At 50.9% G+C, this 24747-nt stretch overlaps 2 protein-coding genes across 8 annotated transcripts in view; one reads left to right on the top strand and one right to left on the bottom strand.

The window, feature by feature from the left end:
- Ptcd1 (pentatricopeptide repeat domain 1) overlaps positions 1–24747 on the top strand; it is a 31193-nt gene that overhangs the window by 422 nt on the left and 6024 nt on the right. Inside the window, exons 2-4 of one of the 5 annotated variants that reach the window (XM_090324242.1) lie at positions 2922–3029; positions 5575–5691; positions 6699–6792. In XM_090324242.1, coding sequence (XP_090180368.1) covers positions 2922–3029; positions 5575–5691; positions 6699–6727 — 254 coding nt within the window. In that variant the 3' untranslated portion in view covers positions 6728–6792. Of the gene's footprint in view, positions 1–2921; positions 3030–5574; positions 5692–6698; positions 6793–19526; positions 19570–19831; positions 20147–21318; positions 21813–24747 lie in introns of those variants that run through there. The other 4 variants (XM_090324239.1, XM_090324241.1, XM_090324243.1 and 1 more) reach the window with 4 other exon arrangements.
- Cpsf4 (cleavage and polyadenylation specific factor 4) lies at positions 8059–19256 on the bottom strand. Of its 3 annotated transcripts, none has more exons than XM_090324291.1 (8): positions 19076–19256; positions 16536–16586; positions 14754–14906; positions 13483–13578; positions 12920–13013; positions 12336–12408; positions 11026–11196; positions 8059–8226 (listed from the first exon to the last, which is right to left on the bottom strand). In XM_090324291.1, the coding sequence occupies exons 1-8, from the start codon at positions 19176–19178 to the stop codon at positions 8158–8160; spliced, it is 810 nt and encodes a 269-aa protein (XP_090180417.1). In that variant the 5' UTR covers positions 19179–19256; the 3' UTR covers positions 8059–8157. The 3 variants fall into 3 exon arrangements, with proteins under 3 accessions (XP_090180417.1, XP_090180418.1, XP_090180419.1); XM_090324292.1 differs by having other exon boundaries at positions 11026–11121; XM_090324293.1 differs by having other exon boundaries at positions 11026–11118.

The raw sequence follows: 24747 nt of genomic DNA, 5'->3' as shown, positions 1-24747 counted from the left end.
ACGCGCTGGCAGCCTCTGCCCAATTCCTCCCCAAGCTGAAGTCTGGGGAAAGAGCTGGCGCCCACGACGGGGCCGGACGCCACATGGAGGGGGTGCGTGTAGATCCAGGCTGCTTGCCCAGGTGAAATGACCTGTTCAAGGTCACCGCTCTGGCCTGGACTGAGCCTCAAACCCAGCCGAGTGTGAAGCCTCCGAGGGGAACGAGCTGAATTCACACGAGCCGGGGCTGTCAGTTCCTTGGCCCTTCACCAGCCGTGCACAGCGTTGGATTGATCGTTCTGTTTCGTAGCAGTGTCTCGCGTGGAAAGCCTAGGCAGATCATGAACTCGTGACCCTCCTTTCTTGGCCTCTCAATTGGATGTAGATGTGCCCCGACCATGCCTGGCCTGGCTTGTTTTTATTATTATTAATTATTATTATTATTTGAAATAGGAAATCATATTTTAAGTCTGCCTCATAGTGGAGTCAATGCCGGGCATGTTAATTCTATTTTTTTTTTTTTTTTTTGCCAGTCCTGGGCTTGAGCTCAGGGCCTGAGCACTGTCCTTGGACTTTCTCAAGGCTAGAGCTCTACCACTTGAGCCTCAGCACCACTTCCAGCTTTTTTCTATGTATGTGGTACCGAGGAATCGAACCCGGGTCTTCATGCATGCTAGGCAAGCACTTTAACCACTAGGCCAAACTCCCGGCCCCTTATTCTATTTTATTTCATATATACATTACTGAAGTTTGAATTGGCCCTTGAACTATGCCCCACCATGCAAACCTTTTGTAAAGATGGAGAAAATAAGTGTTTATGATATGTGGCTTGTTAAGGTCATATCGTCCCAATAGTGGTAGAGATTTGTGGGTTTTTCTTTCTTTTCCTTTTCCTTCTGGGTTTTTTGTTTGTTTGTTTGTTTGGCTGTGGGGCTTGAGCTCAGGATGCTGTCTCTTACCTCCTCTTTTCAAGATTAGTGTCACAGCCCCTCTTCCTGTTTTCTGATGATTAATTGGAGATAAAAGTCTCAGGTACTCTTCTGCCTGGGCTGGCTTTGAACGATAATCCTCAGATCTCAGCCTCCTTGAGTAGCTAGAATGACAGGTGTGAGCCACCCATAATATGCTGGCAATGGGTTTCTTGATCCATGTTTGGTACTGTATGTTTTCACCCAGGAGCCAGCTTATGTTGTTATATATATATTATATATAATACATGTATAATATATGATATATATATATTTATATATTTTGTGGGTCATGAGCTTGAACTCAGCCTGGGCACTGTCCCTGAGTTCTTCAGCTCCAGGCTTCTGTCCGACTCCTGGGGCTGGGGATTGTCCCTGAGCTCTTGATCCGAGGATCAAGATTCAAAGCCAGCCTGGGCACAGAAAGACCTGAGACTCTTATCTCCAGTTAACCTCTAACCAGATGTCCTTTCTGAGTTTTGAATTTGATGGAAAAAAAAAATTTGTGTCCACGACAAACCCACATAATACCTCTAAAATCCTCTTCCATTTCACAATGCACACCTTGCCCCTGAAAAGCAAATGTGAGTGGGGCACGGTAGCCCATGCCTGTAATCCTAGCTACTTAGGAGGCTGAGATCTGAGGATCAAAGTTCAAAGCCAGTCCGGACACAAAAGGACCTGAAACTCTTTTTTTTTTTTTTTTTGCCAATCCTGGGCTTGGGCTCAGGGCCTGAGCACTGGCCCTGTATTTTCTCAAGGCTAGGGCTCTGCCACTTGAGCCACAGCACCATTTCTGGCTTTTTGCTGCATATGTGGTACCAAGGAATTGAATCCGGGTCTTTGTGCATGCTAGGCAAGCACTCTACCACTAGGCCAAACTCCCGGCCCATGGACCTGAAACTCTTACCCCCAATTAACCTCTAGAAAATGGGAATTGGGGTTTGGCTCTAGTAGGGTGGTAGCCTTGAGCTGAAGAACTCAAGGACATTACCCAGGCCCAGGGCAGGGCAGTAGCCTTGAGCTGAAGAACTCAGGGACAGTGTCCAGGCCCAGAATTCAAGGCCCATTAACCAAAAAAAAAAGCAAATGTGTTCACAATTTTATTTAAGGGAAAGATAACATCACTTCTTAGAAAGTAACACATAACAATTATTGATTAAAGTTCAAATTTCTGGAAGAAAACACAACCAAAGGAGAAACAAAATAACTTACACATTGAGGCCTGAAAATATACACATTTAACTACCTCAGATACCAGTCTGGTGCTTTATACAAGTCCTACAAAACAAATGCTAAAACTTGAGGCAAGCACAAGCAAAACTGCAACAATTATAAACATTTTTAAATGTCACCAGGAAAATTATCAGTGATATTCAGAACATTATTTACTTAATAAGCTACCTGCTTCCGAATAATAACTTCTACATAACATACTGTTTTTTGCTCTCTCTTTGTGGGTCATTCCTAGCTAGTTGTAGGTCAGATATCCTCTTGCTCCATGAAGCGGTTGGCGAGCAGTTTTGCCATTACACTCACAGGCTTAGGCCTAAAATAGTAGTTTTGACAGAATGTATTTATTCATAACTTGATTTATGTATAGCCTCTGTGTAGTCACATCATGCTTCTCCCTGAATTTCTGAAGTAGAGACACAAAAAGATGTTAGCTGGGTGTGGGGGCTCACACCAGTAAACCTAGCTACTCAGGAGGCTGGTCCCTGAGGGTTGTAGTTCAAAGCCAGCCAGGGCAGAAAAGTCCCTCTAGACTTATTATCTCCCATCAACCACTCAAAAAACTGGAAGTGGTGCTGTGGCTCCAGTGATAGAATGCTAGCCTTTAAGCATAAAGAGGCTGAGGGATAGTGCCCAGGCCCTGAGTTCAAGCCCTAAAACCAACACCATGAAAAAAATGTTATTTGTATTGTTGGCATATTATTCAATGAGTGTTTTTTTTTTTTGTTTTTTCCTTTTCAGTACCACTGAAGGAAAAGAAACTGATGGATGTCAAACTAGTAGAGCTGCCTAACTGGATTTTGATGCGGGACTTCACCCCAAAAGGCATTGTTGGAGCTTTCCGGAGAGGTCAGAGCCTGTAGTCTTTTTTTGCAGTGAATTAATTTGAGCACAGAGTCCTTGTTTTGGGGTGGGAATTTGGCCTAGTGGTGTAGTGCTTGTGTAATATGCACAAAGACCCAGGTTCGATTCCTCGGTACCGCATACATAGAAATAGCTGGAAGTGGTGCTGTGGCTTAAGTGGTAGAGCCCAAGGACAGTGCTTAGTCCCTGAGTTCAAGCCCCAGAACTGGCAAAATAATAATAAAGTCCTTGTTTCAAGACTAGTAAGTTTTGTAGAGGACAGGAGAGGGGATTTCATCTTTGAGTATCCACTTTTGATTCATCTATCATCTATCCAAGGTTCACTAAGATTTCAGCCAAGAAAATGTTTGTTTTACTTTCTTTGTTTTTTTTTGTTTTGGTTTGGTTTTGGGGACTTATTTGCCATTACTGGGGCTTGAACTCAGGGCCTGAACACTTTCCTTAGACTTTCTAAGGCTAGAGTTCTACCACTTAAGCCCCAGGGCCACTTGTGGCTTTTTCTATGTATGTGGGATTGAGGAATTCAACCCGGTTTCGTGCATGATAGGCAAGCACTCTGTCACTCTGTTAGCCCAAGTACCTGGCATCGTACAACCCTACTGTGTTGGCCTCCAGAATGCTGGGAGTACAGGTATATCATCACATGTAGCTGAAAAGGAGAAAAGTAAAATGGCTTGTTGCTTTGAATCAGAACCTCCTTGTCATAAGAGTGTCTGAGTATTTTGAATCATCTCAGTCTATGAGCTTGCTTATCTCTGTGCCATGATTTCCACAAGAGGCATTTAAAATAGACCCTCTTCCAGGTGTATGCATTTAAAGTGTGCAGGAGCAGGGCGGAGAACATGACTTAGGGTGCTTGCCTACCATGCGTGAAACCCTGGCTTCAATTCCTCAGCACCATATAAACAGAAAAGGTTGGAAGTGGCACTGTGGCTCAAGTGGTAGAGTGCTAGCTTTTAGCAAAAAGAAACTCAGGGACAGTGTCCAGGTCTTGACTTCAAGCCCCAGGACTGGCAAGAGAAAAGTATGCAGGCCATCTAGGTATAGCCAGCTGCTCATCAATTTGGAAGGCAGAGATCAGGAGGACTGAAATTGGAAGCCAGCCCAGGCAAAAAACTCCTAAGAGCCTATCTCAATAAGGTGTGGATCTATAGTCCTAAGCTATGAGGGCAGCAATAGAAAGAAAGAGCTCCGTCTGAGCAGGCCCTGAGCAAAACTCAGGACCTTCAGGAAGAGTCAAGGAAATTAAAACAGGCTGGGTTTGTGGCAGATGGTAGAACAAATGCCTATCGAGTGTGATTACATAGTTCAAACCCCTGTGCTTTCAAAAATAAACAGAAAGCACAAGACTTGTTAGAGGGGCAGTTCATAACCTGTCATACCTCCAGGAAAAGAGATTCAGATCATCCACAGAGGACAAGGAGCTACATAGTCATAGTCTCCGCTTCATCTTTCTAGTGTTCAATCCCCAACTCCCCAGTGATTGTCCTTTGTGCACTCGACCTGAGGTTTCTCACTACGCTGTGCCTATAGAACACTCTGCCTTTTCCCCATATAGCTGCCCTGGAAGGCAAGGTGTCCCTACACGCTCATAAGGACACCTTGATTCTAAACTATGATCATAATCATTCCATTCTGATTCATTGCCTGCACAGCCTGTTTACCCTCTGCTAATGCACCTGTCTCCACATGGTTAGCTAGCTGATACAGGAAAGTCTTCTGCCTCCCTCCCAGCCTGCCTGACCCAGTGGACCACAATCAAGTAGCCCTTACAAGGGGTTGAAATCTGGGACACAATTGGGGTAAGGGGATCTTAAGGGCTGGAGAAGGGAGTGAGACAGGATCAAAAGCTGACCAATGGAGGCAAATCTACAGGATTAAAACCAAAGGAATGCCAGGCACCAGTGCACACCTATAAGCTACTTAGGAACCTGAGATCTGAAAAGCACCTTCAAAGCCAGCCTGGGTAGGAAGTTCATAAAACTATTACTATCTCAAATGAACTATCAAAAAAGCCGGAAGTGGGGCCGGGAGTTTGGCCTAGTGGTAGAGTGCTTGCCTAGCATGCACGAAGACCCGGGTTCAATTCCTCGGTACCCCACATACATAGCAAAAAGCCAGAAATGGTGCTGAGGCTCAAGTGGTAGAGCTCTAGCCTTGAGAAAGTCCAAGGACAGTGCTCAGGTCCTGAGCTCAAGCCTAGGACTGGCAAAAAAAAAAAAAAAAAGCCGGAAGTGGCGCTGTGGCTCAAATGGTAGACTGCTAGCTAGCCTTGAGCAAAATAAGCTGAGGGACAGTGCCTAGGCCGAGTTCAAGCCCCAGGACTGGCACGAAAAAGAAAGGAAAAGAATTAGGATGGGCCTGGCATTGGAGGTGGTCTTAGGCTGTGGAGCACTCGTGGTATCTGTCTATAATCAGCCTGTGAATGTAGGGTGAGTGGCTTCAGTGCTAAGAACGGGCCCTGCATTCCAAGCAGGGCCCACTGTGAACTGCAGGATGCACTCTGGCAGGGAGCCCTTCTGTGTTGCAGGTTATGACCGATACTTCAATAAGTACATCGATGTGAGGAAAGGGAGCATCTCCGGGATCAACATGATACTGGCTTGCTATGTGCTTTTCAACTACTGCCGTTGTTACAAGGAACTCAGTAAGTGCCTCCTGTTCTCCATGAGATTATGGCGTGGTCTTCTCTAATACATAGGGAAGAATGGGAGGATATGGTCCCAATGTAGCATATGGAATAATGTTTGTGGCAAAGAACACAGAATTTTTTTTTTTTTTTGCCAGTCCTGGGTCTTGAACTCGGGGCCTGAGCACTGTCCTTGGGCTTTCTCAAGGCTACCACTCTAGCACTTGAGCCACAGCATTGCTCTGGGTTTCTTCTGTGTATATGGTCCTGAGGAATCAAGCCCAGGTCTTTGTGCATACTAAGCAAATACTCTACCTCTAGACCATGTTCCCAGCCCCTAAACTGTAACCCTTAGTAGGAACACCAACTTTGACTCAGCAAGGAAGTGTTTACTTCTGCAAAAGAGAGAAGGGTAGGCCATCAGCAAGCAAGCACAGGAGGCAGGATGCTCCCCTTTTATCTCTAACCCAGCAGGATTGGCTGGGCCCAGATTCACAACCTGCTTCAGAAACAAGACATGATTAAAATTCAATGATCTTGTGACAGGATGTCTTTAAAGTCTAGTAGGAAAAGGGTTTAACCAGCGAGGGCAAAACCAGGAACTTGTCAGACAGTTCTTTCATGATGGCAGAACGTGACCATCTTTGGTAGAAAAGATTGCTTTTCTCTTTCCTGAGAAGCATTCTCCTTAGCAGTCAGTGCAAAGAGGAAAATAGGTTCATGTGGCTTAAGTGTCAAAGAACAGCTGTGTGTGGTTCTAAGCTCTGAGCTGGTTTGAACACCTGGGGCTTGTGGTGGGGATGCTGGGAAGTGTCAGTGGTGGTGGCCTCTGTCTGCTTTGTAAAGCTGTTTGAGTCTTCAGCCAGAAAAAAACTCTCTAGATGTGCTCTTGAGAAGGAAGAGGACAACTAGTTCTAGTACTTGCAGGTGGGCCTGGGTCATCTGTAAGGAACCAGGAAGGCTTTGTGTGACCATGACTACTGCGGGTTCACCAGAACTCTTAAGGCGCCTTTTCCCGATTTCAGAGCATGAACGGCATCGCAAGTACCACTGAAGACTGAGAAGAGGCTGCCCGTGCTCTTGATGGCAGCTATGTGGCCTGGCTCCCATCTGTCACCTCCATCACAGCAGAGTCCTTCCACATCCTGAGACAATGTCCAATAAAAGGTGACCGGTATATGCTGTCATTGTGTGGTACTAGGGGCCCCTCCACAGAGTCATGAAATCCCAACCACCCACGGGACAAAGGTCCCATGACACCGTAGTGCTCTCTGTGTACCACCACTAGCTTAAGGGTGCTACATCACCTAGCTTCAACTGTCAAGACCTTGTCCCCACCTGGAAGCACTGTTGCCATTCAAAGGTCTTCCTTCAGCTGATAGTACCACATACCACAGTGGCCCTGGAAGTGTCAGACCACTCCTGGTGACCAGGGCTGGCCAAGCATATTCCCCTCCCCCATTTCCATCTGAACCCAAGCCACCAAAACCTGCAGGATGAGGCCACTGAGCTGTGTGGCATTCCTTTGCATGGCAGGGAAGCCTATAGGGGCCAGGGAAAGATGCTGAGCCAAGGCTGTCCTAGGCTAGGTGTTTAGATAGGCAGGTGTCATCCAGCACGTGGCAGTCAGCATGAGCACTGTGGTAGTGGCCCTTCCCTCCTCTCCAAGAGACCTACTGATGGACAGGAAACGCCAGTGTCTCCCTCCTCAGAACTGCCATGAGGAATAAGACACAATCTATAAAACAAGTTTTAATCAACTTCATAAAAACGGTCTTGTGGTTGAACTGGGATAGGCCCACGTGCCCAGCAGGTTGCAGGTGATGGTTTCACATTTTCTAGGCTCCAGGATGGGGTGGTTCCTCCAGGAGCCCATGTCTGAATGACAGTGCAGCTGCTCCACTGGCAGGAGGTAGGCATAGGAGTGGGTCAGCTATTTCAGGGGTGGTCTGTGATTCCAGCTGGAAGTGTACCTTAAGCACTGTTAGACAGTGCTCCACAGGGGAAAGCCTAGGAGCAGGAGGCCCCAGCCAGGGAGGTCTGCCTGCCTCAGCTGATGCTGCTGGGGCTTGCCTGAAATGATGCCCTTACTCAGGTCACATGGGTGGCTTCCGGACTCCTGAGGCAGGGTGTGGAGAGGTTGGCAGGACCAGCCCACAGGCTCACATGAGCTGCCCGAAGGGGAAGGGCCATCTTCCATACCCATCTGTGTCAGACCTTTTGCATCAAGCACTCCCTCCCCTTGAAGGCTAGTGTGGCGGAAGGCCCAGGAAAAGCCCCTGGTATCCACGCAAACATAGTGGCCACCTGGGTGCCACAGCTGAAGCAAATGTCCCTTAAATTGCAGCAAAGACTAACAGAGGGCTCCTCTGTGGCCCTGCACACGTGCCTGCAGGCTCGACCAGAGTCCCACCACTACATCCAGTAGTCAAGTGCACACCCCAGTGCGGCCCCCGGGCTGCTCTGAGCTGGCTCCAGCTGCTGTCACTGTCCACTGAGAAAGGCCAAGTGCCCTTTGGTGCATCTGTTGGCATAGTGTCCTTTTTCACCACACTGGGAATAGCAGAAGAGGAAGAAGAGACAAAACAACAGATTTTTTCAAATGCAATTCCAACTAAGGCTGCCCACCAAATACCAGCCAGGGGAAGACTGAAAATATTGGCACAATTCCTTGAAGACACGAGACAGTTCCAGGAGGAAGAAACCACAGGGAGCTAATTGGCAAGTGGAAGGGAGAGTGGGACCCAGAGCGGCCTCACTGCCCAGGATGGCCTTCACAGCGGGGGCCAGGACAGAGACCCTCTGTACAAAGACCACTTACCTCTCAGCCAATGCCTAGAGCTCCCTGGAGAGACAGGGAGCAATGTGAGGGAAGCCACCAGGCTCTGGCCGTCCGGGCCACTGCTGGGGATGAGGAGGGTAAGCTGCACCTGAGGGTTACCTCTGGCCTTTCCCCATATCTAGGCTACCCCTGGATGAGGTCTGGCTCACAGGGGAGAGATAGGCAATGGTTAGCCATGAAGAGAGCTTGTGGCGTGATCCGATGTATGACTTGAACTGAATAACTATCCTGGCTTTTCTGTACCTCCTGCTCTTGTGACACCTCCAAATGAGATCATTTTAAGGAGGCAAATGGCATAGGGTTGGAGGTAGCTGGGGTTCCCAGCTCTACACTCTTCCCTGACACCAGATTCCCATTATCCACCCCCCCACCCCAAACGTACTTCCTTGATGGTTCCCTGCTGTCGCTACCCACCTGACCCGCTCCTCACATTACTCAGGCTTTAGATTGCCTGCCCCAAAGCCATATACACCTTTCCTTTCCATGTCTTTAGACAGCTGGACAGCAGGAGCAAACCAGAGGACTGCCTGGCTGCTGAGTCAGAGCCCTGGGGTCCCATTGCTCCTGAGGGCACCTTGTGCACACAGGTTCAGCATGCACCCTTTGGCTCCACACTGTCCCTATAAGGCACGGAGGTGGATGGCTACAGACAAGAACTAAGGTGTCCAAGTGGCAGTTATATTGTCACTAGGAGCTAAACTGTTGATAGAAAACTGGTAAAAGTTGAGATTGTGCAGCCATTAGAAACTGAAGATTAGATTTCCTGTGCCTAACGACACAGAAGGAACTCTATGGATGTTGATATATAAATCTACTTGTAGGGGCTGGAAGTTTGGCCTAGTGGTTTGCCTAGCATGCATGAAGCCCTGGGTTCAAGTCCTCTGTACCACATACATGGAAAAAAAAGCTGGAAGTGGTGCTGAGGCTCAAGTGGTAGAGCTCTAGCCTTGAGAAAGCCCAAGGACAGTGCTCAGGCCCTGATTTTTAAGCCCCAGGACTGGAAAAAACAACAATAACAAAAACAAATCTACTTGTGGAGCAGACTGGCCTCAAACTCATGACCCTCCCAAGTGCTAGGATTATAAGCATGCTCTTTTGATATTAAGATGAGCAGTTCACCACAGGAGGCTTGAAGCTCCCTGGGGAGAGGAGACTGGTTTAGAAGGCCGTGACTGATGGTGTTCGGATTCTTGTCTTTTGTTTCCTGTGGGTCCTGGGGCTTGAACTCAAGGCCTGGGCACTTCTATGAGCTTTTCTTTTGCTCAAGACTAGCACTGTATCACTTGAGCCACACTGCCACTTGTTTTTTCTGTTTATGTGGTACTGAGGAATCGAGCCCAGGGCTTCAAGCATGACTCTACCACCAAGCCATACCCCCCAATTATGTGTTCAGTTTTTAGTTATGTAGCAACCTTGTGCTTTGTTAAAGAATTCCCAAATTTGCAGTCTTTGTGAGTTTAGTTCTTTTGCTGGCATTCTGCTCACTCCTCCAGTGGTTTGTGCAGTCTGTGTGGCATGGTTGCACACATACCCCCTCAGAGAATGTGGAGATACTTCTGTGGGGCAGCGGGGGGCAGGCAGGTTAGAAAACCCACTCACTGGTGGCTGGGCACCAGTGACTCACACCTATAATCCTAGCTACTCAGAGTTGAGAGCTGGACAGGAACACCCGTGGGACCCTTTATCTCCAATTACCAAAAAGCCAGAAACGACCCTGTGGCTTAAAGTGATACAGCAGAGTTGTTTAGTTGGAGTTGGACAGTTCCCAGGCCCTGAGTTCAAGCCTTAAGATCAGCTCAAAAAAGAAAAAGAAAACCCCGTGCAGGACTTCAGCTCTCATCAGAGGTGTGAACACAGGTAGTTAATTTGTAAATCACAAATCCTGCAAATCTTTTCCTTTCCACTCAGAGTGAGGAATGAAAAAGACAAGTTCCTTATAAATACTAACTAACCTAGTGCATGCTAACCAATTGCTGGCGCTCCAGGCAAGATCCTTCGAAGGTTTCGATTTGCTTTTCCCAAGCATCCCATTTTATATGTTCTTTCCTATTGCAGTTCTTCCCAGTGCAGGCCCAAGGCTGTCCCCGCTTCTAGCGACAAGCTTCAAGGCACTACTGCTCCCTTGCTCCACCTTGCCCTGGTGTGCTGTGGGGCTCTATGCAGTCCTAGTGGCCTCCTTTTTTTCGGGGGGCTGGGGGGAGGTTGGTTATGGGGCTTGAACTCTGGGCCTGGGCACTATCCCTGAGCTCTTCAGCTCAAGGCTGCCGACCTACCCTTGAGCCAAGCCCGACTTCCTGTTCTGTGCCCTGGGCTGTCTTTGAACCTTGATCCTCAGCTCTCAACCTCCTGAGTAACTAGGATGACAGACATGTGCCACCACGCCCGACCCCTCCTTGACTCTTGCATTCAGCAAAAGCAATGTTTCAATTTCAAAAGGGATCAAATGCAGGGAGTGAGAGTGGCTGCTGACTGGAGAGAGGCCCCCACCCCTCCCCAATCCCAAGACTCACCTTATAACAGGTGACCTGCTCCAGCGGCCGGGGTCCCCGGTTGCCTGCACTGCTGTTCTGACTCTGCATGACCCCGATGACCTGTGGGGCTCTCTGCTGATTGGGAGAAGAGTTCTGACTCGTTAACTGGATCAGGGAGGACGACCTTTGTAATGGCGGATTGTTACTTTGCTGGAAAAAGTTACACAACACGGTTTTACTGCGGAAAACACGTGCACAAAGACTACCATGGGGACAGAAAAAAAGAGGGCGGGATTGTTCCCGCACAACCAGCAGGAAGAGGGCTCTGCAATGGCCCGGCTCTAGAGAGCGAGCAGTAAAGAAACTTCTGATGATGATGGCAGTAGCCGCTGCCCGAAAACACCATGCAGACACACAAAAACGAAAAAGAAAAGAAAAGAAAACACCAAAGACAAGAGGAGGTCTCTGGGGCAGTGGGGCGAGGGCATGATCAGGCCTTACTTTTGTTTCTGAGGTTCTAGCTTCACGTCAGGATGAACGCTTGGTTCAGCCAGATGTTTAGCAGCCTACACGGCGAGCAACAGTCACAGAAAAACAGTTGGAGCCTGACCCTCTGACCTGCGTTCTAGGGGCTGACAGGGCCCTCCTCTAGGGAGTCAGTGTGACACAGGGATGGGGCTCCAGCCCTGGATATGCAACACCTGTGCTACCAAGTCCTGGCTTTCCCCTGGAAGTTTGACTGGTGTGGCACTGCCAGCTGCGGAGGGTGGGTGGGGGGTGCTGAAGAGGCCTGAGTGGACTTTGGCAACGGGCTTAGGCCATCCAGGTAGGAAGTTAGGTTTCACAATGGGCAGGCCAGTTCACTGGTTGGGGGTTTGCTGGAGGCCCTGCCTGCCCTCTTGTGGGCCTAACCATCCCTACTCCCATAACCAAAGCATGGTGTTGGTATGAGGGTTGCTTTCTGTATCTTTTTCCTTCTTTCCTCGTTCTAAGTCGATAGACCAGCAGCACCATGGAATAGTCTAGAAAACTACAGCAGTGATGGGTCTGGCCAGAGAGCAATGGCACAGTCCTGCGCTCCTGGTGCAGGCACCCTCCCCTCTGGCAAGTCCCTTCCTGTGGACTCCAGTTTTCCTGTTTGCCCCTGCCCAGCTCTCCAGGCAGACGTGGTGACCCCTCTCCATGCCCACACAGATAGACAGAGCCTTGTAGGCCTTCTGTCCTAGCAGATGCCCCTACTTCCACAGGCCACGTGAACTGTTCTGCTCTGACGCTTCCCCCTCCCCACCTCTTCCTCTACCAGCCTGCAGCTGGGTCAGAGGCAGATGCATAATCCTGTGGCACGGTACCTTTGCCGGAGGCTGCGTCTGCTGCGGCAAGGGGGGCTGTTCAGTGGTTCCCATGGGCAGTTCGAACCGAGGGCTGGTCATCACCAGAGGGGATGAGAATGAAAAGAGGGCATGAGAGGGACAGGCCAGGGGATGTGGGGAAGTGAACCACACCCAACCTCTGTGTAAGCAAAAGTGGCTTAAAGCACAGGGCACCAGGTGGGGCTGGCACTCAGCCATGTGCCACTGGGAGCTGCAGGAGCTACAGGAAGAAGAGGACAGCCCGCAGGGCCACCCCAGAACTGGCAGAGGGGTCTTGCCTGCCGTGCAGGAGGGGCTGTGTGCACAGAAGCTTCGTCCCCTGGGGGTGGCCCCACACCACTTGGAACCCAATTGGCCTCTAAACCTCCAAATAGGCCCAAAGTCTTCCAGGTCCAAAGATGGCCCATGGCAAGACTGGTCTGGACAGAGCTGCCACTGGGTTCTGGGAGGAGCAGTAACCCTGAGCATGGCTGGCTCTATCATCTCCTGTCCCAACCAGCCTCAGGGTCGGAAGCCACTCAAGGACCAGCTGCACCCAGAAGCACTGGGGGGAGAGTACTCACTGCATGAATTTACACGATGGTCCTTCCGGGCAGAATCCCACGAGGTAATTCACGCAGATGACTCTCCGCGTGTGCCGGTGCCTGCACAGGGGACCTGCAGAGCCCAGCGTCTGAGTCACTCAGATGTCCCCTCTGTTGGAGAACTCCCTGCTGTCAAGACAGCCAGGGTGCAGAGGGCCAGGGCATGGCCCCAGATGCCTCCTTCACCTCGAGAAAGACCAGCACCCTTCCCACTGCACTAGAGGCCTGCTTATATGTGGAGGACAGCAGGCAAGACGTCCTCTGCCAGCCTCATCAAAAGTACAGATGAGAATGCCGCCCCTGCCCCACTGGGAGCCTGAGAGAACCAGGTATGGATGGCCTCACAGCTGGGCATGGTGGTGAATGGCTACAATCCCAGAATCCCAGGCGGAGGAGAATGTTCAAGATCATCCTGGGCTTTGTTGGATTAAAAAAAAAAAAAAAAGCCTCAGCCACAGAAGGTCAGTCATGCTGAGACAGGTGGGGTTACTGTCTGGAGGAGCAGCCGAGGGCTCCCCGAGGGCCCAGCTCCCAGCACCTACCATGCTTGCAGAAGCCACGGTCGTACCAAGGGCAGTCCTTGATCTTGGACTCGGGGTCAATGTGCAGGAAGGGGCACTCCTTGTTGCTGCATTCCCCTGGAGGAGACCAGATGTGTGGGCTCCCAGAGCAGCACGGGCCCTCTCGGCCTCCTGGCTCCTGTCCCCACAAGTCTTCTCAGACCCCTCTGCCGGAAGTCAGTGCTACCATGGGCATCGCCACTGCTCATTCCCTCCCACGAACTTTCCAAGAGCCATTTACCTGTCCCACTGCATTACTGCTGCCCGCCCCTGGGTCACTAGCGCAAGAGCTCCACAGGACACAAGAGCGGTGTCCCCTTGGTGCTTAGAAGATGATCCTCAACGCAAGCCTATGGCCCCAGTGACCCGCAGACATGGAGCCTGCAGGGGACACGCAAGCAAAAGGACCCCAAAGACACAGGAACTGCCAGCAGGAAGGAGGGACCCCAGGCTTGCCCTGTGAGTGTTAGGGAGCAGGTCCACTGTGGCTGATGGGGAGATCTTGAAGGTGTGAAGAGCCAGGAAGGCCAAATCCTGTCTCTGTTTGCTGACCAAACAAACCACAAGCACCATTAATAAGCCAGCAGCTAAGCTTGCTAGATCGCTGAAATAATTAACATCGTTAGGAACACAAAGCTGATCTCACACATGCCAGCTTATCCATCGCACAGCTTCCCGCAGGCTTCTGACCAGCCTGGTTCTCTTCAGGGCATGGAGCTGGCCGTCCCAGGGTCAATGCTAGCCTTTGCTCTGATTGAGCTTCTTCCCGAGGCTCCAAAATCCATACCACCCTTGTCTCTGAATCCTGTATTCAGGCTGTCCAAGACAACGGATCCATGCTCTTCAATCAGGCATGAAGGCTATCTTCCCTTCTGGGTGAAGAGTGGGGCTCGCTGCCACCACAAGTCAGTCCCCTACCGCCTCCACTATTGTGAGGTCTGACAGCAAGGAGAAGGAACCCCCTCAGGCCTGGGCAATCAGCAACCAGTGGAGGGAGAAGGAAACAGACTTCTGGGATAAGGCTGACATCTATACTAGCCACATACTTCACACCTCACTGCAAAACCCTTCTTAGTCTCGGGGTCCCCAAATCCCAGAACACTATCAAGCTATCTGGGATTACCAGAGAATCCCATCATCCTCTCACGCAAGAGCTAGTTTAGGCTGCCAGGCTCTGCCGGAGTTGGAAGAGGAGTTTGGACGCATTCTCTGCGTCAGCTCTTGGCAGACTCCCAGGGTTCCATGGGGCTTACCGAACTTGGAGTAGAAGTAGCACTCAGGCATCTTGGTCATGTCATACTCGTGTAAGAACTCACATTGGTCCCCTTTCTTGCACAGCCCCCGCAGCCAGTGCTTGCACACCACCGTCTTCTCACCGCTGATGTGGCGGAACGGGCACATGCCCCCTAGTAAGGAAGGGCAAGGCTGTGAGGAGAGGCGGGCAGGGGGGAAGGCCTGAGGGGGGCAGGGCACCTTAACCCCGCACAGCAAATGGCACGTGCTGGATGGTGGATGAGGTGCCCTGATAGGAAAGTCACGGTGCAGTTCACATAGCTATGCATTTGAAGGTATTTAGGCATCCAATCAGGATTTTGGAGATATCACTGGAAGATAGAAACAAAACAAGCCTGAAGTGGGGTGGGAGAGTAACTTGTTAATTTAATTCAAGTACAGTTCCAGTGGTATACAGGCATGAAAAACTGTAGGATCATTAATTATTAAAGACTAGGGTTTAGGGAACCCTGAAGGAGAAAGACAACCACCAGCACAGATGTCAGGTAGGGTGGTGCATGCCTGTAATTCCAGCACAAGAAGATGGCCAGTTAAGGACATAGTGAGATTTGTATCAAGAGTCTTTAAAAAAAAGTGTCAATGCTCACACCTCCTACCTACTCAAGAGGCTGAGATCTGAGGATTGAGGTTCAAAGCCAGCCTGGGTACTGAAGACCTTGAGACTCTTATCTCCAATTAATCATTAGAAAAGGGGAAGTGGTGCTGTGGATCCAGGGGTAGAGCAGTAGCCTTGAGCTGAAGAGCTCAGGGACAGTGCCCAGGCCCAGAGTTCAAGCCCCATGACACCCACATAAAAAAATAAATCTATTTTTAAAAAGTGTCAGGATTACAAGCAGCTTCATAACTGAAGGAATTATATGTGCACATAGGTAGCGGAGTCCCAGAGCCAGATCTACCCGGCTGAGGTGGGGTAACACTGTCCTGTGGGGATGGCAGATGTCTAACTGCTGGCCTTGTGGACCAGAATGAAGCCGCGACTGAGAAAGACCAAGACAGCTCTGTTAAGAAGTCTCCCCGTGGCTGCCACTCATCACACGTGGCTGTGTGGTACTTGAGGAACTAGACTGAGAATTCTTCCAATTTCTATACTACGCCTGTGGCTACTGGCTACCAGACTAGCAGAAAGCTATGGCATCCTGTGTTAGGATGGCTTGTCACAGAAAGGGGCTGGCACAGGGCAGGGTAACTGAGCAAATCTGGCAGTGAGACCAGGAGCCAGCAGGGGAATGACACAACATAAGGAGCTGCCTGGGACCATGGAGCCATCCCCTTGCTACAGATTCCAATTCATGCTTCTGACTTTGTTTCCCCAAATGAAGCAAGATGCCCAGATCCATACACGGCCTTTAAGATTCTCTTAAGGAGCTAATGGATTTGTCCAGCTTCACATGGCTTGTTGGACTTAGTGAAAAAGTCAAGAAGAAACCTTAGCTACGATACCACACAGAGCAGTAAATCCTTGCATACTCTGCCAGCAGAGAGGCATCGATTTAGACACTGAGCTTAGCCACACACGAACTCTGGAACCATGAGAAAGTTCCTGAAAGGATGCATATTGGGGGGTGGCGAGGGATGTGTCTATCCACCTCACAAGGAAACATCCCTGAGACAGGCTCAGTCCTGGACTTAGGGCTGGGACAAAATACCCAATCACAGCTTCATTCACCTCACTTGTCTGCAGAAGGCAATGGTAGCCCCAGAGATCTGGTGGCCTCCAGCTCAGCCAGTGGTAGGGGTCTTACCTTTGCCACAGGCAGCTTTCAAAAAGAATTCGCAGACAGCAGCCCCAGACTCTGGAGAAAGGAGAAAAGGCAACAGCATTAGCCAAAGCCAGGAGCCACTACTGTCAAGTGACAGATATAGACAGTGGGGGAAAAGGGGATAAATACTGCTGGTGTTTGAGCAGCTGCACAGGAAAGTATATAAACAATGCAAACCCCAACCAAGCCAGCTAAAACCCACTTGTTTAGGCCATGCCTTTCAAAATGAGACATGTACACTGAAACCATTATTCTGAGCTTTCTGATTATACTTGTAATCCCAGCTATCAAGAAGCAGGGGTAGAAGATCAGTCAGGTGCTAGTCTAAGCAAAAGCAAGACCTTATGTGAAAACAGACCAAAAGTAAAGGACTGGGCCATGCTACCCAGCGTTTAAACCCTACATTACCCACTAAAATACACACACACAGAGGAATAGGTGGGTAATACAACATCGCAGAACTAAGTTAATTACCCCCAGCTCAGATCTCTTAGGAGGGCTAATTCAAGGAGTCTTCATTTAGCAGAGGCAGAGGGATGGAATTAAGCTTACAGGAAATACCAACAGTGGAATTGGCCCTTTGGAACCAGATTCCAGGAGGGAGAAGGCAGGTGCCCTAGAGACGCCCAACCACCTGGATGAGGCCAAGAGGAGCTCCAGAAGCAGGCCGGCTCTTATTAGGCCCCAGACACATGTAATTAGAAAGAGCATCATCCACACGGGTGGAGCTGGTTCTGGTGACAGAAGCAAGACCGCAGAGGCAGTGCCCTGAAGTTGATGGGTCCCAGGATTCCCTGATGACAGCTTCTAGAACCAACTGTCCTTAAGCCAGGGAGGCAGCTCCGAGGAAGAGAGCACGCTTGTGTGGGAGGCCTGGGCTCAACCTCCAGTACCACAGAAAATAAAACACACACCCACTCACACACTTGCCAACTTGTCTTGAACAACAAGAAAAAGGAATATTTCTGGGCTAGGAATGTAACTAATGGTAGAGTGCTTGTCTAGCATGTGCAAGGTTCTGGGTTCCACTCCCAGCATTATAATAATTTTTTTTTAAATCACTCCTTTTTGTGAAGTTATGCACCTTCTATCTGGTGAATATAATATAACCCTTCTATTAATCACAATAAAAAAAATCATTCCTTTCTGAGGTTAAGGTACATCATTCCCTAGTCAGAAATTTGATCCTGAGGCTGACATTAGAACATGCCAAAGGGCCAATCGGACAGTTCTCATACCAAAGAGAGAATAAAACAAAGGGTCAATGAGGAACAGACACGAACCCAATTTCGAACAAGCAGTGTATACTGAACAGAATCACAAATCCGAAATTGCATACTAAACACAATCACAAACCAGCTCTGCATACTGAACACAATCACATGTCTACGAAGTCTGAAATCCAAGCTGGGAAAGCAACCATGCTAAGCATGTACTTAACCCTTCCAAAGAACATGTATATGTAGCCCTCATCAAACTCCCCAGCCCTGTGGGGCCAAGGACCTGGGGTGCCAGGTGGGAAAAGGGTGGGAGGGAAAGAGCTACCAAGTGTGGGTTGTCTCATGGCCTCAAACTTGAGCCATCTAAACAAAAGACCGAATTGTTTCAGAATGTGTGCAATCACAAAGTGATCAAAGGCGTGGGGCGGTGAGCAGGTGCGTGTTAGGGGTAGTGGATGCCTATAACCCCAGCACTCAGGCGGTTGAGGCAGGAGGATTTTGAGTTCAAAATCCCTTGAGGGGAAGTGAGGCTGGAATGGACAGGCAGTAGGGCCCCAGCTGCAGCCCGGTGGGAGTTAAGGGAGACAGCAGGGAGACAGTGGAGGTCCCCAGCAAGTCCTTCTGGCCCGTGGGTCTCAGGTTCCCCATCAACAGACTGAACTCAGTGCCCTCTAAGAGCCTGGACTTTGGGGTGGGGGGGTTCCCATTAGGGTTTAAGTACATTCAGATGGAGTGAAGAAGAAAGAAGGAAGTCGCTGGTTTCTCTTCACACCTAAGAGAGTCCAAATGAGAGTGGGGGGGAGGAGGGGTGGCGGGAGCCACCATGTGGAGAGACGTAAAAGGGGGCATTGGCTCGGGGTCCACCTCAACTGCCTGCCTGCCTGCCACATGCAAAACACCAGGAGTTGAGGTACAGGGAGCCAGGCCCAGACTAGGAATGAGAAGCCCCCTGTCCCCAGGAGAGCAAATCCTGGGGAAAGAACCGAGTTGGAGTTTGGGGGGGGTGGGGGGGTCCCTCCTGCGGGGAGGCAGCAGGGGGACCCCTCCAACGGCCCGGCTTTAACAAGGGCGCTCCGTGTGCGTGGGGGTGGGTGGGAGACGGGGGGGTCCCCTAGAACTTTCTTACCGCATTGGGGGGGTCCCCAATCCAGCACGGCCCGCCCCCCTCCCGGGGGTCAGAGGTCAGACCAGGAAAAGTTAGAGGGAGGGCTCTCGAGTTCCACAGAGGGAACAATGGGCCCCAGAAGAGGAGATGGGGTCCCGGGCCCGGCCGCCAGGGCCCCCCCCCCCCGCCGCGCTCACTGTCCATGCCCGGGAAGGGCAGAGGCTGCGCCCCGAGCTGCTGCTCCACGGCGATCTCCAGGTCGAACTTGATGTGGTCCACGCTGGCGATGATCTCCTGCATGGCGGCGGCGGCGGCCCCCCTCGGCCCGGCTGCCCTCTGAGATCTCCGGCCGCCCTCACGCCGCCGCCCCGCCGCCCTCGGTGCTGCTCCGCCGCGCCCGCCGCCGCCGCCGCCGCCGCCGCCGCCCGAGGGATGCCGGGAGCGCACCAAGCCCGCCTTAGCCTTCCGCCAGCCCAGACCTAGCCAATCGAGCGGCCGACTACGGCTGCGTCGCCAGACGTAGCCAGCCGCCAGCCGAGTGGCCGCCGGGTGCGCATGCCTCACCTTCCTTCAGGAGAGCGCGCGCGCGCGCGACGCCACTGCCACGGCGCCTGCGCGAGCCTCGCCTGCGGCGCCTGCGCAGAGTGCCGGACGACCTCGCCGGGACGCGGTGGGGCGCCGCGCCGTTCCGGTGAGTCCCGAGCCGCGCTGACTGGCCCGTGTGAGGCCGGGGCTGACGCTTGGGGCTTGAGGGAACCCGGGGCGAGGGGGCCGCGGGTGGGCGACTCAGGGTTGAACTCGGAGGAGCCGGGGTGCGCCGGGGGCGGGGGGCGTCTCACTGAGAAAGCCAGACAGGCCTCCCGCGCGCCAGCCGCCTGCTTCAGCCTCCCGAGGGGTGGGCAGCGCGGCCTCGTCCGGATTGGCTTTAACCTTTTTTTCTGTGTAAATCTTAGCATTTCCCGCCAGGCGCCGGTGAGTGGCTCACGCCTGGCCTCCTAGCAAACTCAGGAGGCTGAGATCTTGACGAGGGAGGACCCAGGTTCAAAAGCCCACCGGGGACACGGAAGTCCAGGCAGGAGGAGACTCTTTTTATCTCCAGGGAACCAGCGGAAAACCGGATGTGGCGCGGTGGCCTGACGGGTGGCACCGGAGCCTCGAGCTGAAGAGCTCAGGGACAGCGGCCCGCACCCAGAGTTCAAGCCCCACAACCGACCGAGAAACAAAAACCACACCTGAGCATGGCCCTTCCCTGCCCGGCAAGAGAATGGGTTAGCAGGAGCTAGTCGTTGAGGATAGATGATAAGTCAGGAGACGGTTTCTGCAGCAGCTACACGCACGTTACTCTAAAATTGCCATAGGCTTGTGTTACCTAATGCATTGAAATTAGACTAGTTTACCACGTATACGCATACATACTATGTGCACAACTACAGTGCTACAGAGTTGCTCTGTTCACCAGCCTGTCATTGATGTGTGTTCATCCGTCATTACCTCTGAGGCTTTTACACTGGAGACTTATTTTTGGGGGGGTCCAAGACTGGGACTTGAACTCAGTACCTGACTGAAGCTTTTACCCACTGACTACCACCGTATCAACTGAGCAGCACCTCCCAACCCCAGAACCCTTCTAATGTATCCAAACCTTTAAAAAGACTGTTTGTTGGTTTGTTTTGTCAGTCCTGGTCTTGAACTCAGGACTTGAACACTGTCCTTGGGCTTTCTCGAGGCTAGAGCTCCCACCACCTAAGCCTCAGCACCACTCCTGGCTTTTTTCTATGTATGTGGCACCAAGGAATCTAACCCGGGTCTTGGTGCATACTAGGCAAGCACTCTACCACTAGGCCAAACTCCCAGCCCAGACTTTTATTTTGGTCAGTCATGGGGCTTGAACTCTGGGCCTGGACGCTGTCCCTGCGCTCTTCAGCTCAAGGCTACTGCCCTACCCCTGGACCTGGGCACTGTCCCCAAGCTCTTCAGCTCAAGGCTACAGCCCTACCCCTTGAGTCTCAGTGCCACTTTCCATTTTGTAGTGATTAATTGGAGATAAGCATCTTAGGGTTTTTAGTGTCTGGGCTGAGTTTGAACCGCAATCCTCAAATCTCAGCCTTCTGAGTAGCTAGAATTATAGGCATGAGCCTTCGTGCCCAGCCTTAAAGACATTTTTTATGTTGCCTGTCTCCAGTAGCTTGTAATCTTAGCTACTCAAGTGGCTGAACTCTGGAGGGGGGGGAGGGAGGGCGGTGACAATCAAAGTTAGAGGCTTGTTCAAGCAGAAAATTCCTAGAGACTTCATCTCCAAATATTACCACCTGAAAGCTAGGCTAGAGGTGTGGCTCAGGTGGCTAGGATTGATTATTGGCAGGCCTTATATAACCACTACCAAGTACCTTTGTGACTGTGAATCTGACTTAACTTCCTTGATTTGTTTGAAATGTTCCAGGCCCAGGTGGGACAGGAGAACCAGAGATGGATCTTGTGAGACTTGCACGACTCTTTGCTGGCCCTCGTCCTGCAGGACTGCCCATCCCCCAGTCCCTCAGCCCTCGTGGAGTGTGGTGGACAGGAGGCAGGGTGGGGCTGGCATGGCAGAGGAACCTGCAGCCAGCACGGCCAGTGTCAGCGGCCTTCAGCAGCTCCCTGTCCTGGATGGCCCTGGGACAGGGGAGCCGGAAGATGAGCACCCAACACAGCCAGCCCAGCCCCCCTGCCCCTCAGGACGAAGAGGAGGAAGAAAGCTTTGGAACTCTCTCTGACAAATACTCCTCCCGGAGAATATTCCAGAAGTCAACAGCCGAGTTATATAACTTGAGGCTCAGAGAGCAGGCTGTAGAGGACGATGAGGAAAGGGAGACAGAGCCCAGAGCATGGCAGGGCCGGAGAAACACCCCATACTGGTACTTCCTCCAGTGCAAGCGCCTCGTCAAGGAAGGGAAGGTAAGGGACCTGCTTCCCTGGACTCAATGTCTCACTGCTCCCCAGTGCTAAATGTTGGGGTGCTCAGCAGCATTTGATCCAGGACTTCTTTCTTTCCCTGTCTTTTTTTCTCTCTTCCCCCGCCCCTCCCCCCCCCTCCCCCCCCCCCCGTTAGTGGTACTAGGATTTGAACTTGGCCTCTGCTCAGCTGGGGCTCTGCCACAACCCCAGCGCTTTTTGCTTTAGTGATTTTTCAGATAGTGACTCATGCTTTTGGCTAGACTATGCTCCTCTTACCTCTGGCCTCCTGGATACCTGGGATTACAGGTGTGGACCATTATGCGTGGCTTATTCATTGAGATGGAAGGGAATCTCACCTTTCCCGCGCCCCCCAGGCTGGTTTCACACTTGCAGTCTCCCCAGTATCTGCCTCTGGGTCAGTCGCTGGGATTGCATGCGTGAATCACCATGCCCTGTCTTCACTCACCAGCAGCCTCCCAGCATGACTAAAACTTGGTTTCTGTTGTGCGGATCCCTGCCCCGGCCACCTGTAGAAGCTGGAGGTGTGTGTGCAGCTTCTGCCTTTTCGCTGGCTAATGGGAGATAATAATGTCTTAGATTATTGTCTGCCTAGGCTAGCTTTGAATGGTGGTCTGCAGATCTCAGCTACCAAATGGCAATTCCATTGTTGCATTTGCTGGGTCAGCCTTCCTTGGGTTGTGCTCTGTTCTCTTTCTCTGACTCTCACTCACTCCAAGCTTCTGCAGTTCTGCTTCCCACAACCCTGCTCTCCAGTGCCCAGGCATAGCCTTTCCTTTCCCTCCTCAGCTCTGTTGGTTGTTGTTGTTCTTTGGTGTTAATATTGTGAGGTTTGAAATCAGGGCTTCTGTTTGCTACACGGGTGCTCTACTCCTGAGTCACATCCCCAGCCCTTTTGCTGTGGTTATTTCTCTTTTCTTTCTTTCTTTCTTTCTTTTTCTTTTTTCTTTTTTTCTGTGGTTGTGAAGCTTGAACTCGGTCTGGTGGTCTGGTCGCTGGCCTTGAGCTGAATAACTCAAGAGTCTCAGGACCAGCCGGGGGTAGCTCATGCCTGTAATCCTAGCTACTCAGGAGGCTGAGATCAGAGGATCAAGATTCAAAGCCAGCCCAGGCACAAAAAGACCTGAAACTCTTATCCCCAATTAACCTCTAGAAAAACAAGAAGTGGGGCTTGGCTCAAGGGTAGGGTGGTAGCCTTGAGCTGAAGAGCTCAGGGACAACACCCAGGCCCAGGGGTAGAGTGGTAGCCTTGAGCTAAAGAGCTCTAGGACAGTGCCCAGGCCCAGTTCAAGCCCCATGACCCACCAAAAAAAAAAGTCTCAGGTCCTTTTGTGCCGGGATGGCTTTGAACCTTGATCCTCAGATCTCAGTCTCCTGAGTAGCTAGGATTGCAGGTGTGAGCCACCACGCCCAGCTATGGTTATTTTTCAATAGGTTCTTACAGTTTTTGCCAAAGCTGACCTGGACCATGATTTTTCTTTCTCCTTCCTAGCTGGGACTATAGGTGTCTACCACTGTATTTGGCTCTCTTCAGCTATAAAGTACATTTGTCACTGGCTTTCTATCAGTATCATCTCCTTTGTCATCTGCTTGCAGCACAGAAAGTAGATCCTGTTAATCTTCTCAGACTACCAAAGTATCCTGTGGCGTTGATTTTATTTCCTGGCTAGGCCGTGGCTCAGTACATAGCCCTTGCCCAGTGCACTCGAGACCCTGGATTCTGTCCCCAGCTCTGAAAAAGAAAACAAAAAGCTTCACTTTCTTAAAGATTGATAATGGCAATGCATTTCTATTTTAAAACTTCTCAGTGTTAGGTATGTGCTGAAGATCTTATGAGTATTTGGGATTTACTTTAAAAAATGACATTTCATGCAAGGTTCCAGTGGCTTGTGACTGTAAACCTAACTACTCAAGAGGCTGAGGTCTGAGGATTGTGGCCCCAAGCCAGGGGAGGAAGGTCTGTGAGAGTCTTATCTCCAATTAATTACCCCCCCCCAAAGAAAAATAAAGAGCCAGAAATGGAGATGTAGCCATAGTGGTAGAGCACCAGGCTTGAGTTAAAAGCTCAAAAATAGAGCCAGGCCTGGAGTTCAAGTCCCAGAACAGACACCCAAAAAATAATTTAAAAGTGGCATTTGAGGCGAGGCTGCCAGCCCAGGGTGAAGAGGGTGGGCTGGTCGTGAGGCTGGTGTCGTGTGCACAAGCTTTCTCCTGCTCCTCCGTCCATTTGTGAGAAGTTAAGAAATAAACCAAGGCCTGGTTTCAGTGGCTCATGCCTGGAATCCTAGCTCCTCAGGTGGCTGAGATCTAAGGGTCAAGGTTCAAACCCAGCTAGAGCAGAAAAGTCTGTGAGACTTTTTTTTATTATTATTATTTTGCCAGTCCTGAGGCTTGAACTCAGAGCCTGAGCACTATCCTTGGGCTTTCCTCAAAGCAAGCACTCTACCACTTGAGCCACAGCACCACTACCGGCTTTTTCTATGTATGTGGTACTGGAGGAATCGAATCCTGGTCTTTGTGCATGCTCGACAAAAAACTTTACCACTAGGCCAGACTCCTGGTCCTGGCGAGGTTGTCAGGAGTGGGATTCGAACCCCTGCCGCCAGGGGAGATCGACTTGAACGCAGTGCCTTAGACTGCCTGGCCATCCTGATGGCGAGGCCCGTGAAACTCTTATCTCCAATTAACCACCAAAAAGTCAAGAGGAAAAGCATTCACCTTGAATGGAAAATCCAGGGACAACTGAACGGAAGCCCCAAGACTGGCATAGGGAAAAACAAAACAAAAGACAAGCAGCAAAGAGAAGCCACGGTCTTCACAGTAGCTTAGGGGACCTGGGAGATCTGCCACCCCATCCTCATTTCTCTCCAGCCCCCTCCCACTCCCACTCCCACTTGTGGCCATCTGGACACCTTGG

This window comes from Megascapheus bottae, chromosome 34, assembly GCF_031878675.1.
Source record: "Megascapheus bottae isolate mThoBot1 chromosome 34, mThoBot2.hap1, whole genome shotgun sequence".
In the NCBI taxonomy this organism is placed as follows: Eukaryota; Metazoa; Chordata; class Mammalia; order Rodentia; family Geomyidae; genus Megascapheus; species Megascapheus bottae.
This window is presented reverse-complemented; position numbering and strand designations above follow the sequence as displayed.

Bases quoted from the DNA above. Each gene is read 5' to 3' on its own strand.
- Cpsf4 (XM_090324291.1), bottom strand. From the start codon at position 19,178: ATGCAGGAGATCATCGCCAGCGTGGACCACATCAAGTTCGACCTGGAG. The intron at 13,579-14,753 runs GTAAGCCCCATG...GGTCTCCTCCAG, and splicing joins CTACTTCTACTCCAAGTTCG to GGGAATGCAGCAACAAGGAG. The intron at 13,014-13,482 runs GTAGGTGCTGGG...TGGGCTCTGCAG, and splicing joins CCGTGGCTTCTGCAAGCATG to GTCCCCTGTGCAGGCACCGG.